Source organism: Tenrec ecaudatus, chromosome 18 (assembly GCF_050624435.1).
Source record: "Tenrec ecaudatus isolate mTenEca1 chromosome 18, mTenEca1.hap1, whole genome shotgun sequence".
NCBI classification, from domain to species: domain Eukaryota; kingdom Metazoa; phylum Chordata; class Mammalia; order Afrosoricida; family Tenrecidae; genus Tenrec; species Tenrec ecaudatus.
Window position 1 is genome coordinate 21336156 of NC_134547.1, and position 17444 is coordinate 21353599.

The 17444-nt window shown below is 49.6% G+C and overlaps 1 protein-coding gene across 1 annotated transcript; it reads left to right on the forward strand.

Annotated features, from left to right (window-relative positions):
• Window positions 1-14764: 14764 nt before the first annotated feature.
• LOC142431657 (free fatty acid receptor 2-like) lies at window positions 14765-15763 on the forward strand. Its single transcript, XM_075536671.1, has one exon. It carries the CDS (start codon window positions 14765-14767, stop codon window positions 15761-15763), a length of 999 nt encoding a protein of 332 aa, XP_075392786.1.
• Window positions 15764-17444: the final 1681 nt, after the last annotated feature.

A 17444-nucleotide genomic window follows, 5' to 3' on the forward strand; every position in this document is an offset into this window, starting at 1 on the left:
GGGTCCACAGGACTCCCAGGTCTGCTCGGGCCAGACCAAACCACAACCTCGTTCCCATGGAGTGGGAGTCGGAATCAACTCAATGGTAGTCAGAGGCCTCTCGATGGCGGTGAGTTTGGTCTTGGGGTTGGCCCCAGCAGACCTGGGAGGTCTGTGGACCGAACAGAGGATGCAGCAGCCTGACCCTCACAGTCCAAACGGAAGCAGGGAGCAGTGGTGAAGATCGCAGACTCAAGAACCAGACTGCCAACTGGGTTTCCGGCCCAAAGTTCAGCTTCTCCATTTAACAGCCTTTAGACACATTACTTCATCTCTCTACATCTCGATCTGCACATCAGCAAACTGTTTGAGGGTTTAAAGGGACTCCTCTTTACCAAGTTCTTAGCATGGTGCCTGGCACAGAATATTGTAGAATGGCCAATGAATGTTGACGGGTCTATTTGCTTTCTGTGGCGGCTGTGACAAATTGCACCCGGGTAATGCCTTAAGAAAATGGGCTTACCCCTTCACCATTCTGGAGGACAAAAGCCTCCCAGATCAGTATGGTCCCTGCCACTGAGTTGTTTCTGACTCGCAGAAGCTGTCTAGGGCAGAGAACTGCCCCTGTGGGTTTCTGAGACGGTGACTCTTTAAGGGTGCAGAAAGCCTCATCTTTCTCCCTCGGAGCAGCTGGTGGTTTCAAACTGCTGACCTTGCAGCCCAACAGACAATCACTATGCCACCAGGGCTCCTAGACAGAGGTTGAGAGGTTGGCGGGGCCACGCTTCCGCTAGAAGCTCTTAAGAGAATCCGTTGTTTTCTTCTTCCAGTTTCTATTGGCTGCCAGCATTCCTTACCTCATGGCAGCATCCAATCTGTCTCCATGGTCATATTTCCTCTTCTTCTTCTGTCTGTCTGAAGTATGCTCTGCCTCTTACTTAAAAGGGAATTTTCTACTGGATTTAGGGGCCACCTCGATCATCCAGGAAAATCTCTGTCTCTTAAGATTCTTCCCTTAATCACATCTACAAAATTAATCATTTTTTTTGCTAGAAAAGATAATATTCCTAGGTTTCAGGGATTAGAACATGGATTTTTTTGCAGGGGAGGGGAATCATTATTCAAACTATACTAACTGATTTTATTGGCCTGCAGTGACGTCTGATGAACAGAAAGCAGGCAAACAGAGAGTACAGGAAAAAGAGGCCCCGCAGAGAGAAGCTAAGTTATGATTCCCCATGATTCTCAACCTGTGGGTCAGGACCCCTTTGGGGGTTGGACGACCCTTTCATAGGGGTTGCCTGATTCATAACAGCATCAAAATGACAGTGATGAAGTAGCAAGGAAAATAATTTGATGGTTGGGGGTCATCACAACTTGAGGAATTGTATGAAAGGGTCGCGGCATCAGGAAGGTTGAGAACCACTGGTGTAGAGGACATGGGTGGTAAAACCTATGATGTCTGCTACTCAAAATTCACCATCATGGAGTTGATGCCGACCCATGGCAACACTATGGGACCAGGAAGGACTGCCTGGATGGGTTTCTAAGACTTTCTTTCTCCTGAGGCAGGGACAGTGGTTTTGAACTGCTGCCCTAGCAGTCTGCAGCCCAATGTAACCGCTATACCACCAGGGATGCTACAGACGTCAGGAGACAAAAACCCTCAAAAGCACTCCTGAGATACTGGTTGTGCTACTTCAGGTTTGTGTCCACTTGACTTGGCCAGGATTCTCCGTGGTTTGGCAATTGAGACATAGCAATCCCCCATGATAAAACCACCACCATGGTGGAATCTGCTAGGAGTGGCCAATCGGTTGTGAAAAGATTAGGATGGGATGCAGCACCCTTCCTCAGATCACAATCCAGATCCAATCAATTCCAAGGAAGTCCCTTCAAGAGTGTAGCTTGCTTCCCATATAAGTAGATGCTGTGGGAAAGCATCTTGCTTTTTGTTGGACCCTGCATTTAGCAAGTCCTTTAACCTCAGATTTTTTGGACTTGAACTAGTGGCCTACCTTCCATATGTTCTGCCATACCTGGGATTTGTCAGCAGCCTGTCATCTTACCTTCCAACCTTGAATGAATTCCCCTCTGAGCCAGAAGCCTGCTAACTGACCTGTCAGTCTTGGAACGTGGGATCATCTGCCCCTCTAGCTGTGAGACTCATTACTTCTATTCTTCACAAGGGTATCAGCTACAGAATGAGAATAGAAAGGCAAGCTGGGAAATGTCAAGGACAGAGCTGATGTGAAACGGGGAAAATCCAAACACCTATCAGCACAGCCAGTGAATTCCCTTCAGCGGGTCATTGCCAAGGATCAAGAAGAGAGAGGCTCAAAAGGAACCGGTGGAAGGGAGAGCAATGCACATCTCACTCTCAGCTTGGATGCTCTTGTTCAGAAGCATCTTCCCACTTAGCCCCAGGAGCTGCGGCTTCTCACACTCCTCAAGGGCTTTTCAGACCTTGGGCTTTGCCCTTTGAGAGACCATTCTGCACATGGCAGTCAGAAGGACCTTTCAAAGTCCTAACTCCTGATCACATCACCCAAGCCCCCAAGGCCCTTTCACGATTTGATTTCCACTGCTTAAGAATGGGATCTCCACTCAGTACTGTGAGCCATCAAGCCTTGCTTCATCTCACCTCCTAAGCATGATTGTTCTCCCTCCAGGGCTCTCGCCACACAGGACTTTCTGTTCCTCCCACACAGAACGGTGCTTTCTGCCTTGCACTCGCCAGTTCCCCTGGCTGGACCACTCTTTCCTCCGACCTTCACGCAACTGCTTCTCAGCATCCAATGGCAGCTCCACCAGCATCTCAGCCTTCCGAAGGCCTCTGGACTAAGAAGCCCCACCCCCACTTGAGGATGCTCTGTCCCCGTCACCCTGGTCCATGTTCTTCCCACCACTGACCATGATTAGCCCGTCGTCCTGCTGATGTACTTATTGTTTACCTCCTTCCTCTAGCTTCCATCTGTGGAAACGAGACCACGTCTGTGTGTTTGACCCTGTACTTGGCGTCACCTACGGGGAACTCATGCTTGCTACTGATGCAACCAACACCTGTTTCTTTCATGCTTTGTGCCACTACCACTGGCATGCTGCCCTCTGCTTCATTTTACGTCATATCATCCCCATAGGTCACCATTTAAGGGCCTTAAGAAGGGAGCTCAAACATAGCAACCGTGAGCACGGGGCACGAGAGGCGGTGCTTCAGTCTGTGGGTGCTATGAGTCAGGGCCTGCCCAAGGCACCTGAGGACAACAGCCACGGGAGGGTGACGCATTTGGCGGCACAAATGGCTTACACTTGACCACTAACCTCAAGGCTGGACACTCAGCCCCGGGTAGCTCTGCATCAGAGGAAAGGCCTACAATCTGTGAAGCCGGTACACAAGGAGGACCCTACAAAGCAGTTCGACTCTGTGACCAGAGGCCCACCATGAGTCAGGATGGGCTCGACAGGAAGGGCTTTCTTTTTGCAATTTAATAAAGGCATGTTCATTTGGGTTCTCCAATCTGACAAGGAGGGAGCCAACATTCACTGGGCTTTCATCCACACAGAGTTAGTTCTGTAGTGGTTCCAGGATAGGATTTCTGATCTGGGCCCCCGGAAGAAAAGAAAATGATAAATCTGAGAACATATGGCTCTGAGTTTTTGAAAACTGGTTCTTCTCTGTGGGATTATAAAGAGACCTTTCCCCAGCCTTATTCTCCCCCAAAGACATGCCAAATATTAGAGGCTGTTTGCCAGCATATGGTGGGAGGTCAGATGCTTAGAGACATCCTCCCTGGAGGCAGTCAGTTGTCAGACTACTGTCTGGGCCCACCACAAGAGGGGCCCACTCCCTGCTGTGAAGGACAATGGGCTACTTCTCCCTAAAGGCTTGGGACCATCAGTCTAGTCCCCATGGGTGGGGTTCATACCCTACTGATAATGGTTTCCATGGAGAGCCAGACACCAGGTCAAACCTGCTCAGTGCCATCCAAAGTTAGGCTGCCATCCTGAATCTAGGATCTGCCCATCTTGTCACATGTGTGCCCCCATTCCCTCCCCTTCGTATTGTGTGTATGTCTCTAGATTGTCCCCCCCTCATTTATGCATAACCTAGAGTGCAGCCCCTTCCTGTGATGCATGTGTTTACCTGTAATTAGGGGGCATGCATCCCCCCCCCTCAGAGATATATAAGCCTGGGTTAGTAATAAAAAGCTCTCTTGGCTCTTCCCATCCTGGCTCCCTGTTCCCTTTCCCTTGTCCTGCTTCCCTTCCCCCTCTCTCCACGGGGACCATCAAGCAGGGCTGAGGTGAGCATGCTACCATGAATTGTGTCTGACTCCATTATTGCAATAGCTCTTCTATGTCTCATGTTCCTTATGACTTCATTATAATATATATATTTCAACCGTACAATTGCGCCTACCCAACCCGCGGCTAGTTGTGGGGCTGGCCGTTCCGCCACACCTCTCCATGCAATCTCTTCCCGTGGCTCATATGTCTATCACACAGAAACCAATTAAGATGTCCAGACTCTGTACAGGCTCTGGGGTTGTAGTGGTCAGCAAAACGCCTGTGTTCCCTGCCTGCACAGGGCTTAAGCATTGAGGGGGGGAGGTATTAAGAAGCCAGTCCTCACACAGGTCAACAGACTACACTGAGATGTGTGCCATAGAAGGAGAGGAAAGGATGCTCCGAAGGCAACAATGCATTTAAAACCTTAAATTCCATTTACAACAGCACCCCAACATTTCAGGAATAAATCTAAGAAAAGACATTCCTTCAATCTAAGAAATTAGATTCCTTCTAATTTCTACTATCTTCTGGTTTCACTTGGGATGATAGGTGCCCCGGTGGCATAGTGGTGATCAGTTGGGCTGCTGACCTCATGGTTGGCAGTTCAAACCCACCAGCTGCACCAAGGGAGAAAGAAGAGGCTTTCTTCTCCTATAAAGAGCTACAGTCTCAGAAACCCATAGAGACAGTTCTATCCTGTCCTAGGTTTCCGCAACACCTCTGTGTGGAAAACTACCAAGAATCACTGACAAAAATGAAAGACCTAAAGCAGTGGTCCTCAACCGTCCTCACACCGTGACCCTTTTATCCAGTTCCTCATGTGGTGGTGACCCCCAACCATCAAATTAGTTTCACTGCTACTTCATTGCTGTCATTTTGCTACTGTGATGAATCAGGCGACCCCTGTGAAAGGGTCCTTCGACTCCCCAAGGGGTTGCGACCCACAGGCGGAGAACCGCTGAAAAGACACGGAGAGATACAGCAACTTCAATCACTGGGAGGCTCAGCATTGTTACAATGCCAGACGTCTCAAATTAACCTCTCGATGGGATGCAACCCCAATAAAAACGCCAGCAAGCTTTTTGGTGTGTCTGTGGAACGAATCGGAATATTTCTGTGAAAACACAAATGACTTGGAAGAGTCTATGCAGTTTTCACAGAGTTGAAGGACTGATTGCTGTCAGTTGCTGCTGCGTTGGCTCCCTGCATGGCAAACCTGTGTCCGACAGCTGCCATTACTGCCTGGCTCCGTGCCATTTTGATGATCGAGCTGAATGCTTCTGTTAAAGTTGTGGCCACTGTGTATTTTGGGAAAGGACAATAACACAATAAAGAAGATTTCAGAGCCGAATCTGGTCCAAAGGCCCAGTGGCAGCCGAAAGTCTGGCTGATTCACTGTAAATGGATCGCCGTGCTTAGAGAGCAAGGAGGAAAGAGGGTCATATGAGCTAAGGCTAGAAGTTAGCAATCTTGAGGGCTCATCTGCCAGTACTTCAAGATTTCAAGTCTCTATAAACTACAGGCATCAAGATGAGGTGGAAATGGTGATGGAGTGGAGGAAGGTGGGGGGAGAGACAGAGCGACTCCTAGAATAGAGAGAGCCAAGAAATAGCCCCCCTGCCCCTGCCACACACACATATGCACAATTTTTTAAAGACAATGCAAATTTTAAAATGAAAGAAATAGGCCCAAACTTAAAACCAAGCTCACTGCTACTGAATTGGTTCTAATTCATAGCAACCCCATAGGACAGAGTAGAACTGTCCCTAGGGATTTCCGAGACTAGAACATTTTACAGGAGCAGCAAGCTTCTTCTTTCTCCCAAGGAGCAGCTGGTGGTTTCGAACCACTGTCCAATGTGTAGCCCAGTCCCACCACCAGGACTACGCAGAAACTGGCCCATTCACATATAACCAGTTGAATTTCTGTAAAGGTGCCAAAACAATCCAAGAATAAAGGGACATGTTTTTTAAAAAAATGGTAATGTAACTCTTGAATTGCTCCATGATGAAATAAAAGGATATCGATTATTTGGCACATCTCCAAGAGAGGAAAACTATGAAAGGCCAGGCAAAGACCCCAGGAGAATCTGCTTGTAAACTGGGCAACATTGTTGCAGGACATGAAAACACAATCCAGAAGAAAGTGATGTCAGGCTTTACCAACACATGAAACTTTTGTTCATCAACAAACCTTTTAAGAAATGGGAAGAGAAGTCACAGGAAGATATAATATTCAGAATATAATAAAGGACTATTTTTTGAACTCAAAAAGGGGAAGGCACTCATATTTTTAAAAACACGGGCAAAACCTCAGACAGGGTGCACTGGGAAGTGGATTACCGCAGATAAAGTGAGGCCACAATTTAGCATATGGTCAGTTGTTTTTCCTTTTGACCCACTTTGGATTCCTTCTAATTTCTACTATCTTCTGGTTTCACTTGGGATGATAGGTGCCCCGGTGGCATAGTGGTGATGAGTTGGGCTGCTGACCTCATGGTTGGCAGTTCAAACCCACCAGCTGCACCAAGGGAGAAAGAAGAGGCTTTCTTTTCCTATAAAGAGCTACAGTCTCGGAAACCCACAAAGGCAGTTCTATCCTGTCCTAGAGTTGGAATTGACTGGGTGGCAATGAGTTTGATTTTATTCAGTTTTCACTTGGATTGATGTCTTTCTGTGCTTTAGATTCTTGTCATTCTTGGTCATTCTTGGGTTTTTTACATGATTTGCTTTAGGTGAAATCCAGGATAGATGAATCTATACAGACAGTAAGCAGATTGGTAGTTTCTTAGGGTTAGGACAAGGGAGGTGGAGGGTTCTGGGGGGTGGATAATAATGGGGACAAGAATAAAGTGTCCTAGAATTGAAGGTGGTGTGAGCACACAGCTCTTTTTATAAAACATTTCATTGTATTGTAAGGTACGTGAATTATATGTCAATAGGATTGCTAATAAAGAAAGACAACATTTCTTTGCACTACAACAATAAATAAAGAAAACGAATGATTGGGAAAATGCATCGTCTTCTCACTTACTGACTCACTAAGGTTCTCCCCTCACCAAAATGGGCAAAGCAGACACTTCGTGAAAGAAAAGATACAAATGACAATGAGGACATGGGGAAAAAATGTTCAATTACGATAGTCATCAGGGAGATATGGATTTCCAACGGCATACCTGCTAACAGTCAAGAGTCACAAATACCAAGAATTGGTAAGGAGATGCCGTCACTGGAATTGTCATCATTGCTAGTGGGAATACGAAACGAGATCGCCACGTTGGAAAACGGGCTGCTTCTTTAAATTTTTTGAAAAATAATAATTCACTAAACAACTCAGCCTAGGTAGTTGCCAAGATACTGGAGAATATGTATTCATGCAAAGACCTAAACATGACTGCTCCTAGACATTCTGTCCACTACAACCCCAAATGCCAGAAAAGCAAGAAGCCATTGTCCAGCTAGGGGAGGATGGATTAAGGGGATCTGGACTATCATTAAGGGGAAACCTTGCCAACAGTGGAAAAGATGCCAAGAGAACATAGAGTGGAATCCAGAAGGTCAGGGAGGGATTTCTTAAGGGTGAAAGTGGATGTCTTAAATAGGAATTAGTGGAGGAGATTGGAGAGGGTGATTAAAAAATAAAGAGGATTTCAGGCAGAGTCTGGTCCAAAAGCCACGTGGGAGAAGGACCCATGGCTGATCGCGAAAAGAAAGGCAGCCTGACTTAGAGAGCAAGGAGGGAGAAAGGTGATGGGAGCTGTGACAGGGCCATCATCCCTGCTAACTTGAGTGAAGGGGTGGAGTCTAGCCTGTCAATCAGATCAGAGCCAATGATGTCTCTGTGTGGGCGTGGCCTCCCGAGGAGTCTGGGAACTCCTGTCTTTCTCCCCGGAGGCAGGCACACTCTCTGCTCGATGTTCTTGTTGAAAAGCCACATGGAGACACACTAATGGAGTCAGAGCCCTGAAGCTGGAGGAGCCACGTGGAGACCCAGGTCAGTGCTGAGATGCTTCTTCTGCCACTGGATCTACCAGACTTTCCATTCACTGGCCTGTGATCTTCCTGCATCCGGCATCGTTGAATGGCTCTGTGAGTCTAAAGAGGAATTTATGGACTAGTATTGGACATATGGGCTAACATCAGACTTATGGACAATTTTTCCACTACTAACTACTACTGAGCTGGGATGTTTCTTAATATACAATTGCTCTTTGATATAAAGTTCTCTGTTACACAGATGTGGTGTCTACGAGTTTGTTTCTCTAGTCTACTCAAACTAACACAGGAGCTAAGGCTACAAGTTAGTAAAGGCAATGCTAGGCAAGACTTGATAGGTTTTGTGGAGGATTTTTATATTTATCCTAAAAGCAATGGCAAAGAGTTGCAGTCTCAGACACCCACAGGGGCAGTTCTGCCCTGTCCTATAGGATCACTATGAGTTGGCATCAATGGCAGTGAGTTTTGAGTTTTTATCCTCAAGGCAATGAAAAATTTCGGAAAGAGTTTTGGGCAAGAGGATGGCATAATTGATTGACAGTTTAAAAATGATCCCACCAACTACAGTATGGAGTTCCCGTGTGGCCCCAACAGTTCACTTGTTCACTGCTAACAGGTTGGAGGTTCAAGTCCACCTAGAGGTGCCTCAGAAGAAGAGCCTGGCTATCTACTTCTAAAAACAGCCACTAAAGGCCCTGGGGAGCATAGTTCCTCCATCACAAGTGGGGTCACCATGAGTTGGGCTCATTATGATGGCAACGGGCATGGAGAATTGTCACCGAGTGAGGGGCCAGGCATGTCCTCTGTCAAAATCCCGGCAGGAGACCCCGTGGCTTTCGCTGACATGGGTTGATGGCGATGGAGCGAGATGGGTGGATTCAGTGAGGGCTTGGGCACATAATGGGTTGCATTCTTAGGGTACGAACAAGAACAGTATTTCAATAGACTCCAAGGCTTTGTCTCAGAGGTAGGATGGGAAGCTCTCCTATTCATGAAGATAGGGAACTTTGGAAGAAGGTCACATTTGGTGGAAAAGGTCTGAGGTCAGCTCTGGAGAGACTGAGTTTGAGGTGCCCAAGGGGTCTCTCTAAATAGCAGTGTCTACTCAGTTGGGCCTAACAACACAACAATGGCTGCTGGCACTTAACAACAGCCAGTTGGCCATATGGACTGAAAGCTCATGGCCAGCTAGGCTAGAGATACAAGATTGGGTAGTAGAAAGACGGCCAGAAAAAAGCTGCTGTCGAAATAAACGCAATAGACTAAGGAGAAAGGTTAGGATGAGAACAGGAAAGAACCTAGTTATTCTTCTATTGCATCGAGTCAATTCCAACCCAGGGCAGCAGAGTGAAACTAGTCCTGCGGGGTTTCCGGACTGATTTGTTGGGAAGCAAATCATCAGGCCTGTCTTCTGAGGTGCCTGTCTCCGGTAACTGTCGACCTCTTGGCTGGTAGACGAATGCTTCACTGATTCTTTGCACCACTTGGAAACTCCCAACGTGCACCCCTTTACTCCAGTCCTGAAAGCAGTGTTTCCCAGAATGGGCATCATCACCCCCAGGTGGTGCTGGAATGATCCCGGGATCATGAATTACAGCACACAAGTTTTCATTACCAGAGAGGTGCTGAGTCTTTATTTTTCTTCCCAGAAAAGGGGTGGTAAGCCAAATCAGTTTAGGAACGCAGGATTCCAAGGGAAAAGTAAGCCAGGGAAGGGAATTAAGAAGTGACCCAAGAAAAGGAAAGTGACAGAGGGGGACAGCATAGCAGAGGTCCAGGAAAGAGGCTGTTTCATGAAGTTTGGTGGAGAAAGTATGTTGGATACCAATCAATTTTTCCACTACTAACATTAGGAAGAGGGGCTGGGAATGAGGCTGGAACCCAGATGGCAATGAACAAAAGAGTGATTGAGAAATCAAGAAGCAGAGAAAGTGATTCAATGGGAGAAGCTTTAAAAACGTGGTGGGAAAACTCTATTACCTTTCAACTCCACCGTTCCATCAACTTTCAATAATCGGTTCGACTTCCTGGATGACATGGATGAGGGTAGAAAACTCAAATTAGAGGAGATTATGGACGATCCCACTTATGTGAAAACTTACCCCTTTGGATGTCCTTGTCCTGTGGTGTCATAAAATAGCAAAGCCCGCCTTCGCATTCCCCTCCAGACGTCAGGAGGACTCTGACTGAGGACTTTGACTGCGGACTTTGACTTTGACTGAGGACTTTGACTTTGACTGAGGACTTTGACTCTGACTGAGGACTTTGACTCTGACTGCGGACTTTGACTGAGGACTTTGACTCTGACTGAGGACTTTGACTTTGACTGAGGACTTTGACTCTGACTGAGGACTTTGACTGAGGACTTTGACTCTGACTGAGGACTTTGACTCTGACTGAGGACTTTGACTCTGACTGAGGACTTTGACTTTGACTGAGGACTTTGACTCTGACTGAGGACTTTGACTCTGACTGAGGACTTTGACTTTGACTGAGGACTTTGACTCTGAGTGAGGACTTTGACTTTGACTGCGGACTTTGACTTTGACTGCAGACTTTGACTCTGACTGAGGACTTTGACTCTGACTGAGGACTTTGACTGAGGACTTTGACTCTGACTGCGGACTTTGACTCTGACTGAGGACTTTGACTTTGACTGAGGACTTTGACTCTGACTGAGGACTTTGACTGAGGACTTTGACTCTGACTGAGGACTTTGACTCTGACTGAGGACTTTGACTCTGACTGAGGACTTTGACTGAGGACTTTGACTCTGACTGAGGACTTTGACTGAGGACTTTGACTCTGACTGAGGACTTTGACTTTGACTGAGGACTTTGACTCTGAGTGAGGACTTTGACTTTGACTGCGGACTTTGACTTTGACTGCAGACTTTGACTCTGACTGAGGACTTTGACTCTGACTGAGGACTTTGACTCTGACTGAGGACTTTGACTGAGGACTTTGACTCTGACTGAGGACTTTGACTCTGACTGAGGACTTTGACTCTGACTGAGGACTTTGACTCTGAGTGAGGACTTTGACTCTGACTGAGGACTTTGACTCTGACTGAGGACTTTGACTTTGACTGAGGACTTTGACTCTGAGTGAGGACTTTGACTTTGACTGCAGACTTTGACTCTGACTGAGGACTTTGACTCTGACTGAGGACTTTGACTCTGACTGAGGACTTTGACTGAGGACTTTGACTCTGACTGAGGACTTTGACTCTGACTGAGGACTTTGACTCTGACTGAGGACTTTGACTGAGGACTTTGACTCTGACTGAGGACTTTGACTCTGACTGAGGACTTTGACTCTGACTGAGGACTTTGACTTTGACTGAGGACTTTGACTCTGACTGAGGACTTTGACTGAGGACTTTGACTCTGACTGAGGACTTTGACTCTGACTGAGGACTTTGACTTTGACTGAGGACTTTGACTCTGACTGAGGACTTTGACTGAGGACTTTGACTCTGACTGAGGACTTTGACTTTGACTGAGGACTTTGACTCTGAGTGAGGACTTTGACTTTGACTGCGGACTTTGACTTTGACTGCGGACTTTGACTCTGACTGAGGACTTTGACTCTGACTGAGGACTTTGACTGAGGACTTTGACTCTGACTGAGGACTTTGACTCTGACTGAGGACTTTGACTCTGACTGAGGACTTTGACTCTGACTGAGGACTTTGACTTTGACTGCAGACTTTGACTCTGACTGAGGACTTTGACTCTGACTGAGGCACACAGGTGACACATACAATGACAGAAGGCACAGGGTGAAGGAAGAGAAGCAGGCAGGGACGCTAGCAGTGGTGCCACACGTCCACACTTTTCTTCTAGTACATTTTCAATTTGCGATGAAATTTGGAATCCCACGACTACTTCAATATATTTTTTAAAAAACCACAAAAGCAAAATAGCACACATTAAATGGTTAGGAAGCCACAGAAGGGCTTCCTCCTTCCTTTCCCTTTCTTATGGAATGTGCACTGGGAGGGATGACCAACCAAACAAGCTGGTTTTAAGGAACTAGAACTCCTGGGCTCCCAAGGACAGTGCAGCTGAAGAGAAAGAGCAGTTGAGTATCCAGAGACCTGGACCCTAGGCTTCTGGGACACAGGAAACAAGGACTCCAAGATGGACTGTGCCAACACATAAACACACAGGAGCTGATCTTTCTGAGAAAAAGAATGATTTTGTGAGCAACCATCAGGCAAAGAGAGATCCCTTCCCCTACGTTGAGATGGAAACATGTCCTGACAGGTGCACGAGCGTCTTTGATAGAAGGACTCTGAGAAACTTCGAGGGTTACTATGCTCACTGTACCTTCACCTATCAGGTGGGGGTAGGGTGGGGAGGGGAGCAGGGGGCACACCGTGAGAAAAGAGTAGGTGTGGTTCATTAGTGAAGCTCAGGGCCTGCGGGGAGGAGTGAAGGAGGGCACCTGAGCACCCCTACAAAGAGGCAGACACATCAGATCTTTTTAATCCCTGACACTTTCACAAGTAAACTAGCCCGCCAGTACCCTCAAGTCTGAATCCTTTAGGAAGTGGCACACTCTTTGGGAGGGTGTCCACCCGGCTTGAAAGAAGGGACCACTTTTGCGTCTCAGCTCTGGGTGCTAAGCATTGACCTGGTTGTCATGTGCCATTCAATCCCAACAGGCATCCTGGTCTCTAAGTCTTACTATTTTTATTCGACTGAGCACACACACACACACACACATACACACACACATGCACACACACACGCACACACACGAAAAAAACAGAAGTTCCCTTGCAACTATTTTTAAAAAATAAAATAAAAGAGAAGTTCAGAAAATCTGCCCTAAAATCATACAGCACATCAGTGAAGGGACAGGGATTTGAACTCAAGCCCGCGAGACACTAAATCTCAGGCTATTTCTATCGTAACGCGCTGCAGACTGGGAGAAATGAATCTGTTTCCACTGAGAGGTCAGAATAAACCTATTGGATGATGGGGGGCAGTGGGAGACAGAGAACAGCATGTCAAGGGGGGTAGAAAAGAAACTGTGTAGAAAGTGTAGAAAAGAGAGGAGAAGATACTTGGGAAAGGGGGTGGGGGGATGCCTGAGCTTATTATTTTTCTTTAATTCCGATATTAGGGGCAGGAAACTCTGGGTTTGGAAGTCAGGGTGACAAGATCTAGGGCAGAATGAAGAAGCAAGGGCTCTTGGCTTTGGGTTTGCGAGGAGATAGTGGTCAGTGACTGACCTTCCTCTCTGGTCATGTGACTCGTGTCGGTATAAAAGCTGTCTGTCAGTCAGGCTCCCTACAATTTTCTCCTCTGTGTAATGAGCGGTAGGGGCTACAGTCCTACCTGTCTTCCCAGAAGCCGACAGACTTTCCTTCAGGACTAAGCCCCAGAAGCCATCTCTCCGGACCCACGACCAGACAAGGCAGATAGCGTAGTGCCGAAGCTCTGGGAAGTGATGGCAGAATCGGAATCGAAGGGGTAGGTGTTGGTATTGGGGTGGGGAACCTGGAGGAAGTCTGTTGAAGTGGAAATGTAAGGATCACAGCCAGAGATGCGGAGCCAGGAGCCCGGATGGATGGGAGCAGGCAAACATGGACAGGCAGTGGAAAGGGGCGGGAGATGATAGAGGGGCAAGATCGTGTAGGGGGCCTGAGGCCAAGTAGAAAAGGAGTCACTCCATTAAGAAGTTCAAGTTCAAGAGTCAGGACCACCACCGCAGGTCCCGGTTCTGAGAGTTCTCTAAAGTGTTTCGGAGCCGAGCCCAGGAGGATAGTGCTGGTTCACCCTCCCTCCTCCTCTGCCCCTTTCTGAAGCTTCCCTTTTCAGCAGCGTCCCAGAGTTGGGGGTGGGACAGCAGTGGTGGAGGGGGGTGGCGATTCGGTGTTCTGCAAAATGGGGAGGTGCAGGGGTGGAGGTGGGCAGGGAGCTTGAGGCCGGGAGGTAGGGCTGGGGCTCTGGGCACCTCATTCTGGAGAGAAGAGGCAGAAGGGAGCCCAGTCCCCAGATTCTCCCAGGCCTGGTTCAACCGAGTCACCCTCCATCTCTGTCTCAGGTGTGATGATGTCCCGCCTACAGGTCTCTGCCCCCACAAAGAGGATTTAGTCCAGTTAGGAAACCGGATAAAGCAGGGACTTCCTGCCCTTGGGAGGGGGGAGGGGACAGGTTGAAGAAGCCTGGCAGGGAGGGAGGGAGGGTGTGTTAGTGTGTGTGTGTGTGTGTGTGTGTGTGTGTGTGTGTGTGTGTATGTGTGTTAGTGGGTGGGTGTGGGGGGGGCTTGGGAAGGTAGAGGTTGGTCTCCCCCAGAAACGCATGACAGCAAACATAATAACTCCTGCTTAATACCCCACTCGAGGCAAAGTCAATAATTGCTCTGGGCAGGTGGTGGGAGTAAACCGTGAGGCACGAAGCAGCCTTGACCTGGGAAGGGGGCCCTGCCTGGGAGCAGGAGGCGGCCGGGAGGACCCCTGACTGTGTTTTCCTAACTCTTCCAGAATGAACTCCTTAACCTTGCACAGCTCCTTGATCTTGGCAGCCTACCTCTTCATCTTCCTCACGGGTCTCCCGGCCAACCTCCTGGCCCTGCGGGCCTTCGTGGGGCGGGTCCGGCAGCCCCACCCGGCGCCGGTGCACATCCTGCTCCTCAGCCTGACGCTTGCAGACCTGCTGCTGCTGCTGCTGCTGCCCTTCAAGATAATGGAGGCGGCGAACAACTTCCAGTGGCGGCTGCCCCAGATCGCGTGCGCGCTCACGGCCTTCGGCTTCTACAGCAGCATCTACTGCAGCACCTGGCTCCTGGCGGGCATCAGCATCGAGCGCTACCTGGGGGTGGCCTTCCCTGTGCAGTACAAGCTCTCCCGCCGGCCCCTCTACGGCGTGATCGCCGCGCTCATCGCCTGGGTCATGTCCTTCGGTCACTGCACCATTGTCATCATCGTTCAGTACCTGAACACCACCACGCCGGCCGCCAACGGGAGCGCGTTCGTCTGCTATGACAACTTCAACGAAGGGCAGCGGAGCGTGGTGCTCCCCGTACGCCTGGAGCTGTGCCTGGTGCTCTTCTTCATCCCCATGGTGGTGACCATCTTCTGCTACTGGCGCTTCGTGTGGATCATGCTCACCCAGCCCCACGTGGGGACCCAGAGGCGACGGCGAGCCGTGGGGCTGGCCGTGGTGACGCTGCTCAATTTCCTGGTGTGCTTCGGGCCTTACAACGTCTCCCACCTGGTGGGCTATCACACGGGCAAGAGCCCCAAGTGGCGCATAGAAGCCGTGCTCTTCAGCTCCCTCAACGCCACGCTGGACCCCCTGCTCTTCTACTTCTCCTCCTCCGTGGTGCGCAGGGCCTTCGGCCACGGGCTGCAGATGCTGCGCAAACGGGGCTCGGCCCTGTTCGGTTGCGGCGGACAAGAGGCGGCACCGGGGACCAGTGCGGACAGGAGCGCAAACCAAACTGAGGGTGCGGCGAGTTCGGACTTCACCACAGACTCGTGATCACCCCACCCCGCCCCACCTCCGGGCCTACAGGGGCTCCCCCGGGGGGCACGGGGATTGGTTCTCTACAGGCGGAGCAGGCTGGGAGAGGGCGCAGCGCCAGGGTTCTTGGAATCCTTCGACCCACTCCACCACTGGGCCTCGCTTGTCAGAACGCTTTGTATACACCTCTCTCACCAACTCGGGATCCGCTCCTGACGGACTGTCCCTCCCCAGGGGGCCCTGGCTCAGTGACTAACGAAGGAGTGGCCGGACATCACAAGCTCCTGCAGACCAGGGGTCGGGAAGCAAGGTGGCTAGCAGGATTCGCTCCTGTGGGACAAAGTCCTACCACAGCTAGGTGGTGATGCTGGCAATAAATCAACAGGAAGGAGGTGGAGCAGAAAGACTAAAGGAAGTCAAAGAAGACGCAGAAAGGTCTGCGCAATGGCTCCCAGGAGGGAAGGCCAGGGGCCTGAGACCGCTGATGGATGGGGCTTGCACTGTCTCCCTGGGACCTGCGGCTTTGAGTGTGTGCTCCAAGCCTGTATCTCATCTTCCCCATTAAACTGGGAGCTGGCGGAGGTCTGGGTCTTGTCTTTTTTCTTCCAGGGTGCCCCATACCGGGCCAGTCACTCACCAGTCAGAGGCTGACACTGACCACCGACCAAGGCCCACTGCCATCCTGTCCGGCCCTCCAGGGCAGAGTAGCACTGCTTGTCGGGTTGCCCTGACTATGAAATTCTCTGGGGGCAGAGCCTCAACTTTCTCCCTTGGAGCCACCGGTGGGTCTGAACCACGGAGCTTGCCGTTAGCAGCCCAGGGCCTACCTCCCTGTGCCCCCAGGACTCTTTGTGACCCTGGGCCGCACAGGAAACAACCATGACGGAAGGGATTATAAAACGCTGAAGCCAGCTAGCTGTAATTCTTGGAAAGTGTTCGGTCTATCACCGGGGCTCAAAATGTTTTATCCCCCGCCCCTGCCCAGAAATCTACAGAGTCCCCCTATCATCCACTAAGTCAACTGGATCAACAATGCTTCCTGTCCTTCGGTCACCTGCTGTGTGTCCTCTCTTCTTTGCCAGTCTGCCCTGCCTAACTCACTTCTTCCCCAGAAACACCCCTCCCATGGACTGAGTTTACTGGTTCCCCAGCCCCTCCTAGCCTGTGGTTCGTAATCCTGGCTACTGTCAGAACACAGGGAGGTATGGAAAGCGAGGAGATACCACCTCCGGGTCCCTGGGGCTGGACACAGTGGGCTGGTGCCTCCCAAGTGATTGCAATGGACAGCTGGAATCAGAAATCCCTGCCCCAGTTCAGAGGCCTGTCTGTCCAAGAAACTCTCCAGAGAGCCCTTTCTGGGTTCATGCTTCTGCCCTCATGTCAAGAGCCCCCCATCTCCTGCTCACTTACAAAATCCCACCCAATCTAGAGTTCATGTTCTCTCTTTGCTTTCCCCAAAACTTGAGCACTAGGCAGCTGGCAACAGAGACCACAGCTTGTGGGCAGAGCGGGCCTCGAGCAGGCCACAATCCTCTAGTCTCTGTTTCCAAGCCATGCGACTGGGGATCACGAAATACATCTAAAGAAACAGAAAATAAACCTAGTTCGTAAAAAAAAAATGTTAAGGATGGCAGCCATTCATTTGGGAGCCAACTATAATGGGATGAGGGAGGCCTGGTTTGACAGTAATAGCGAAGAA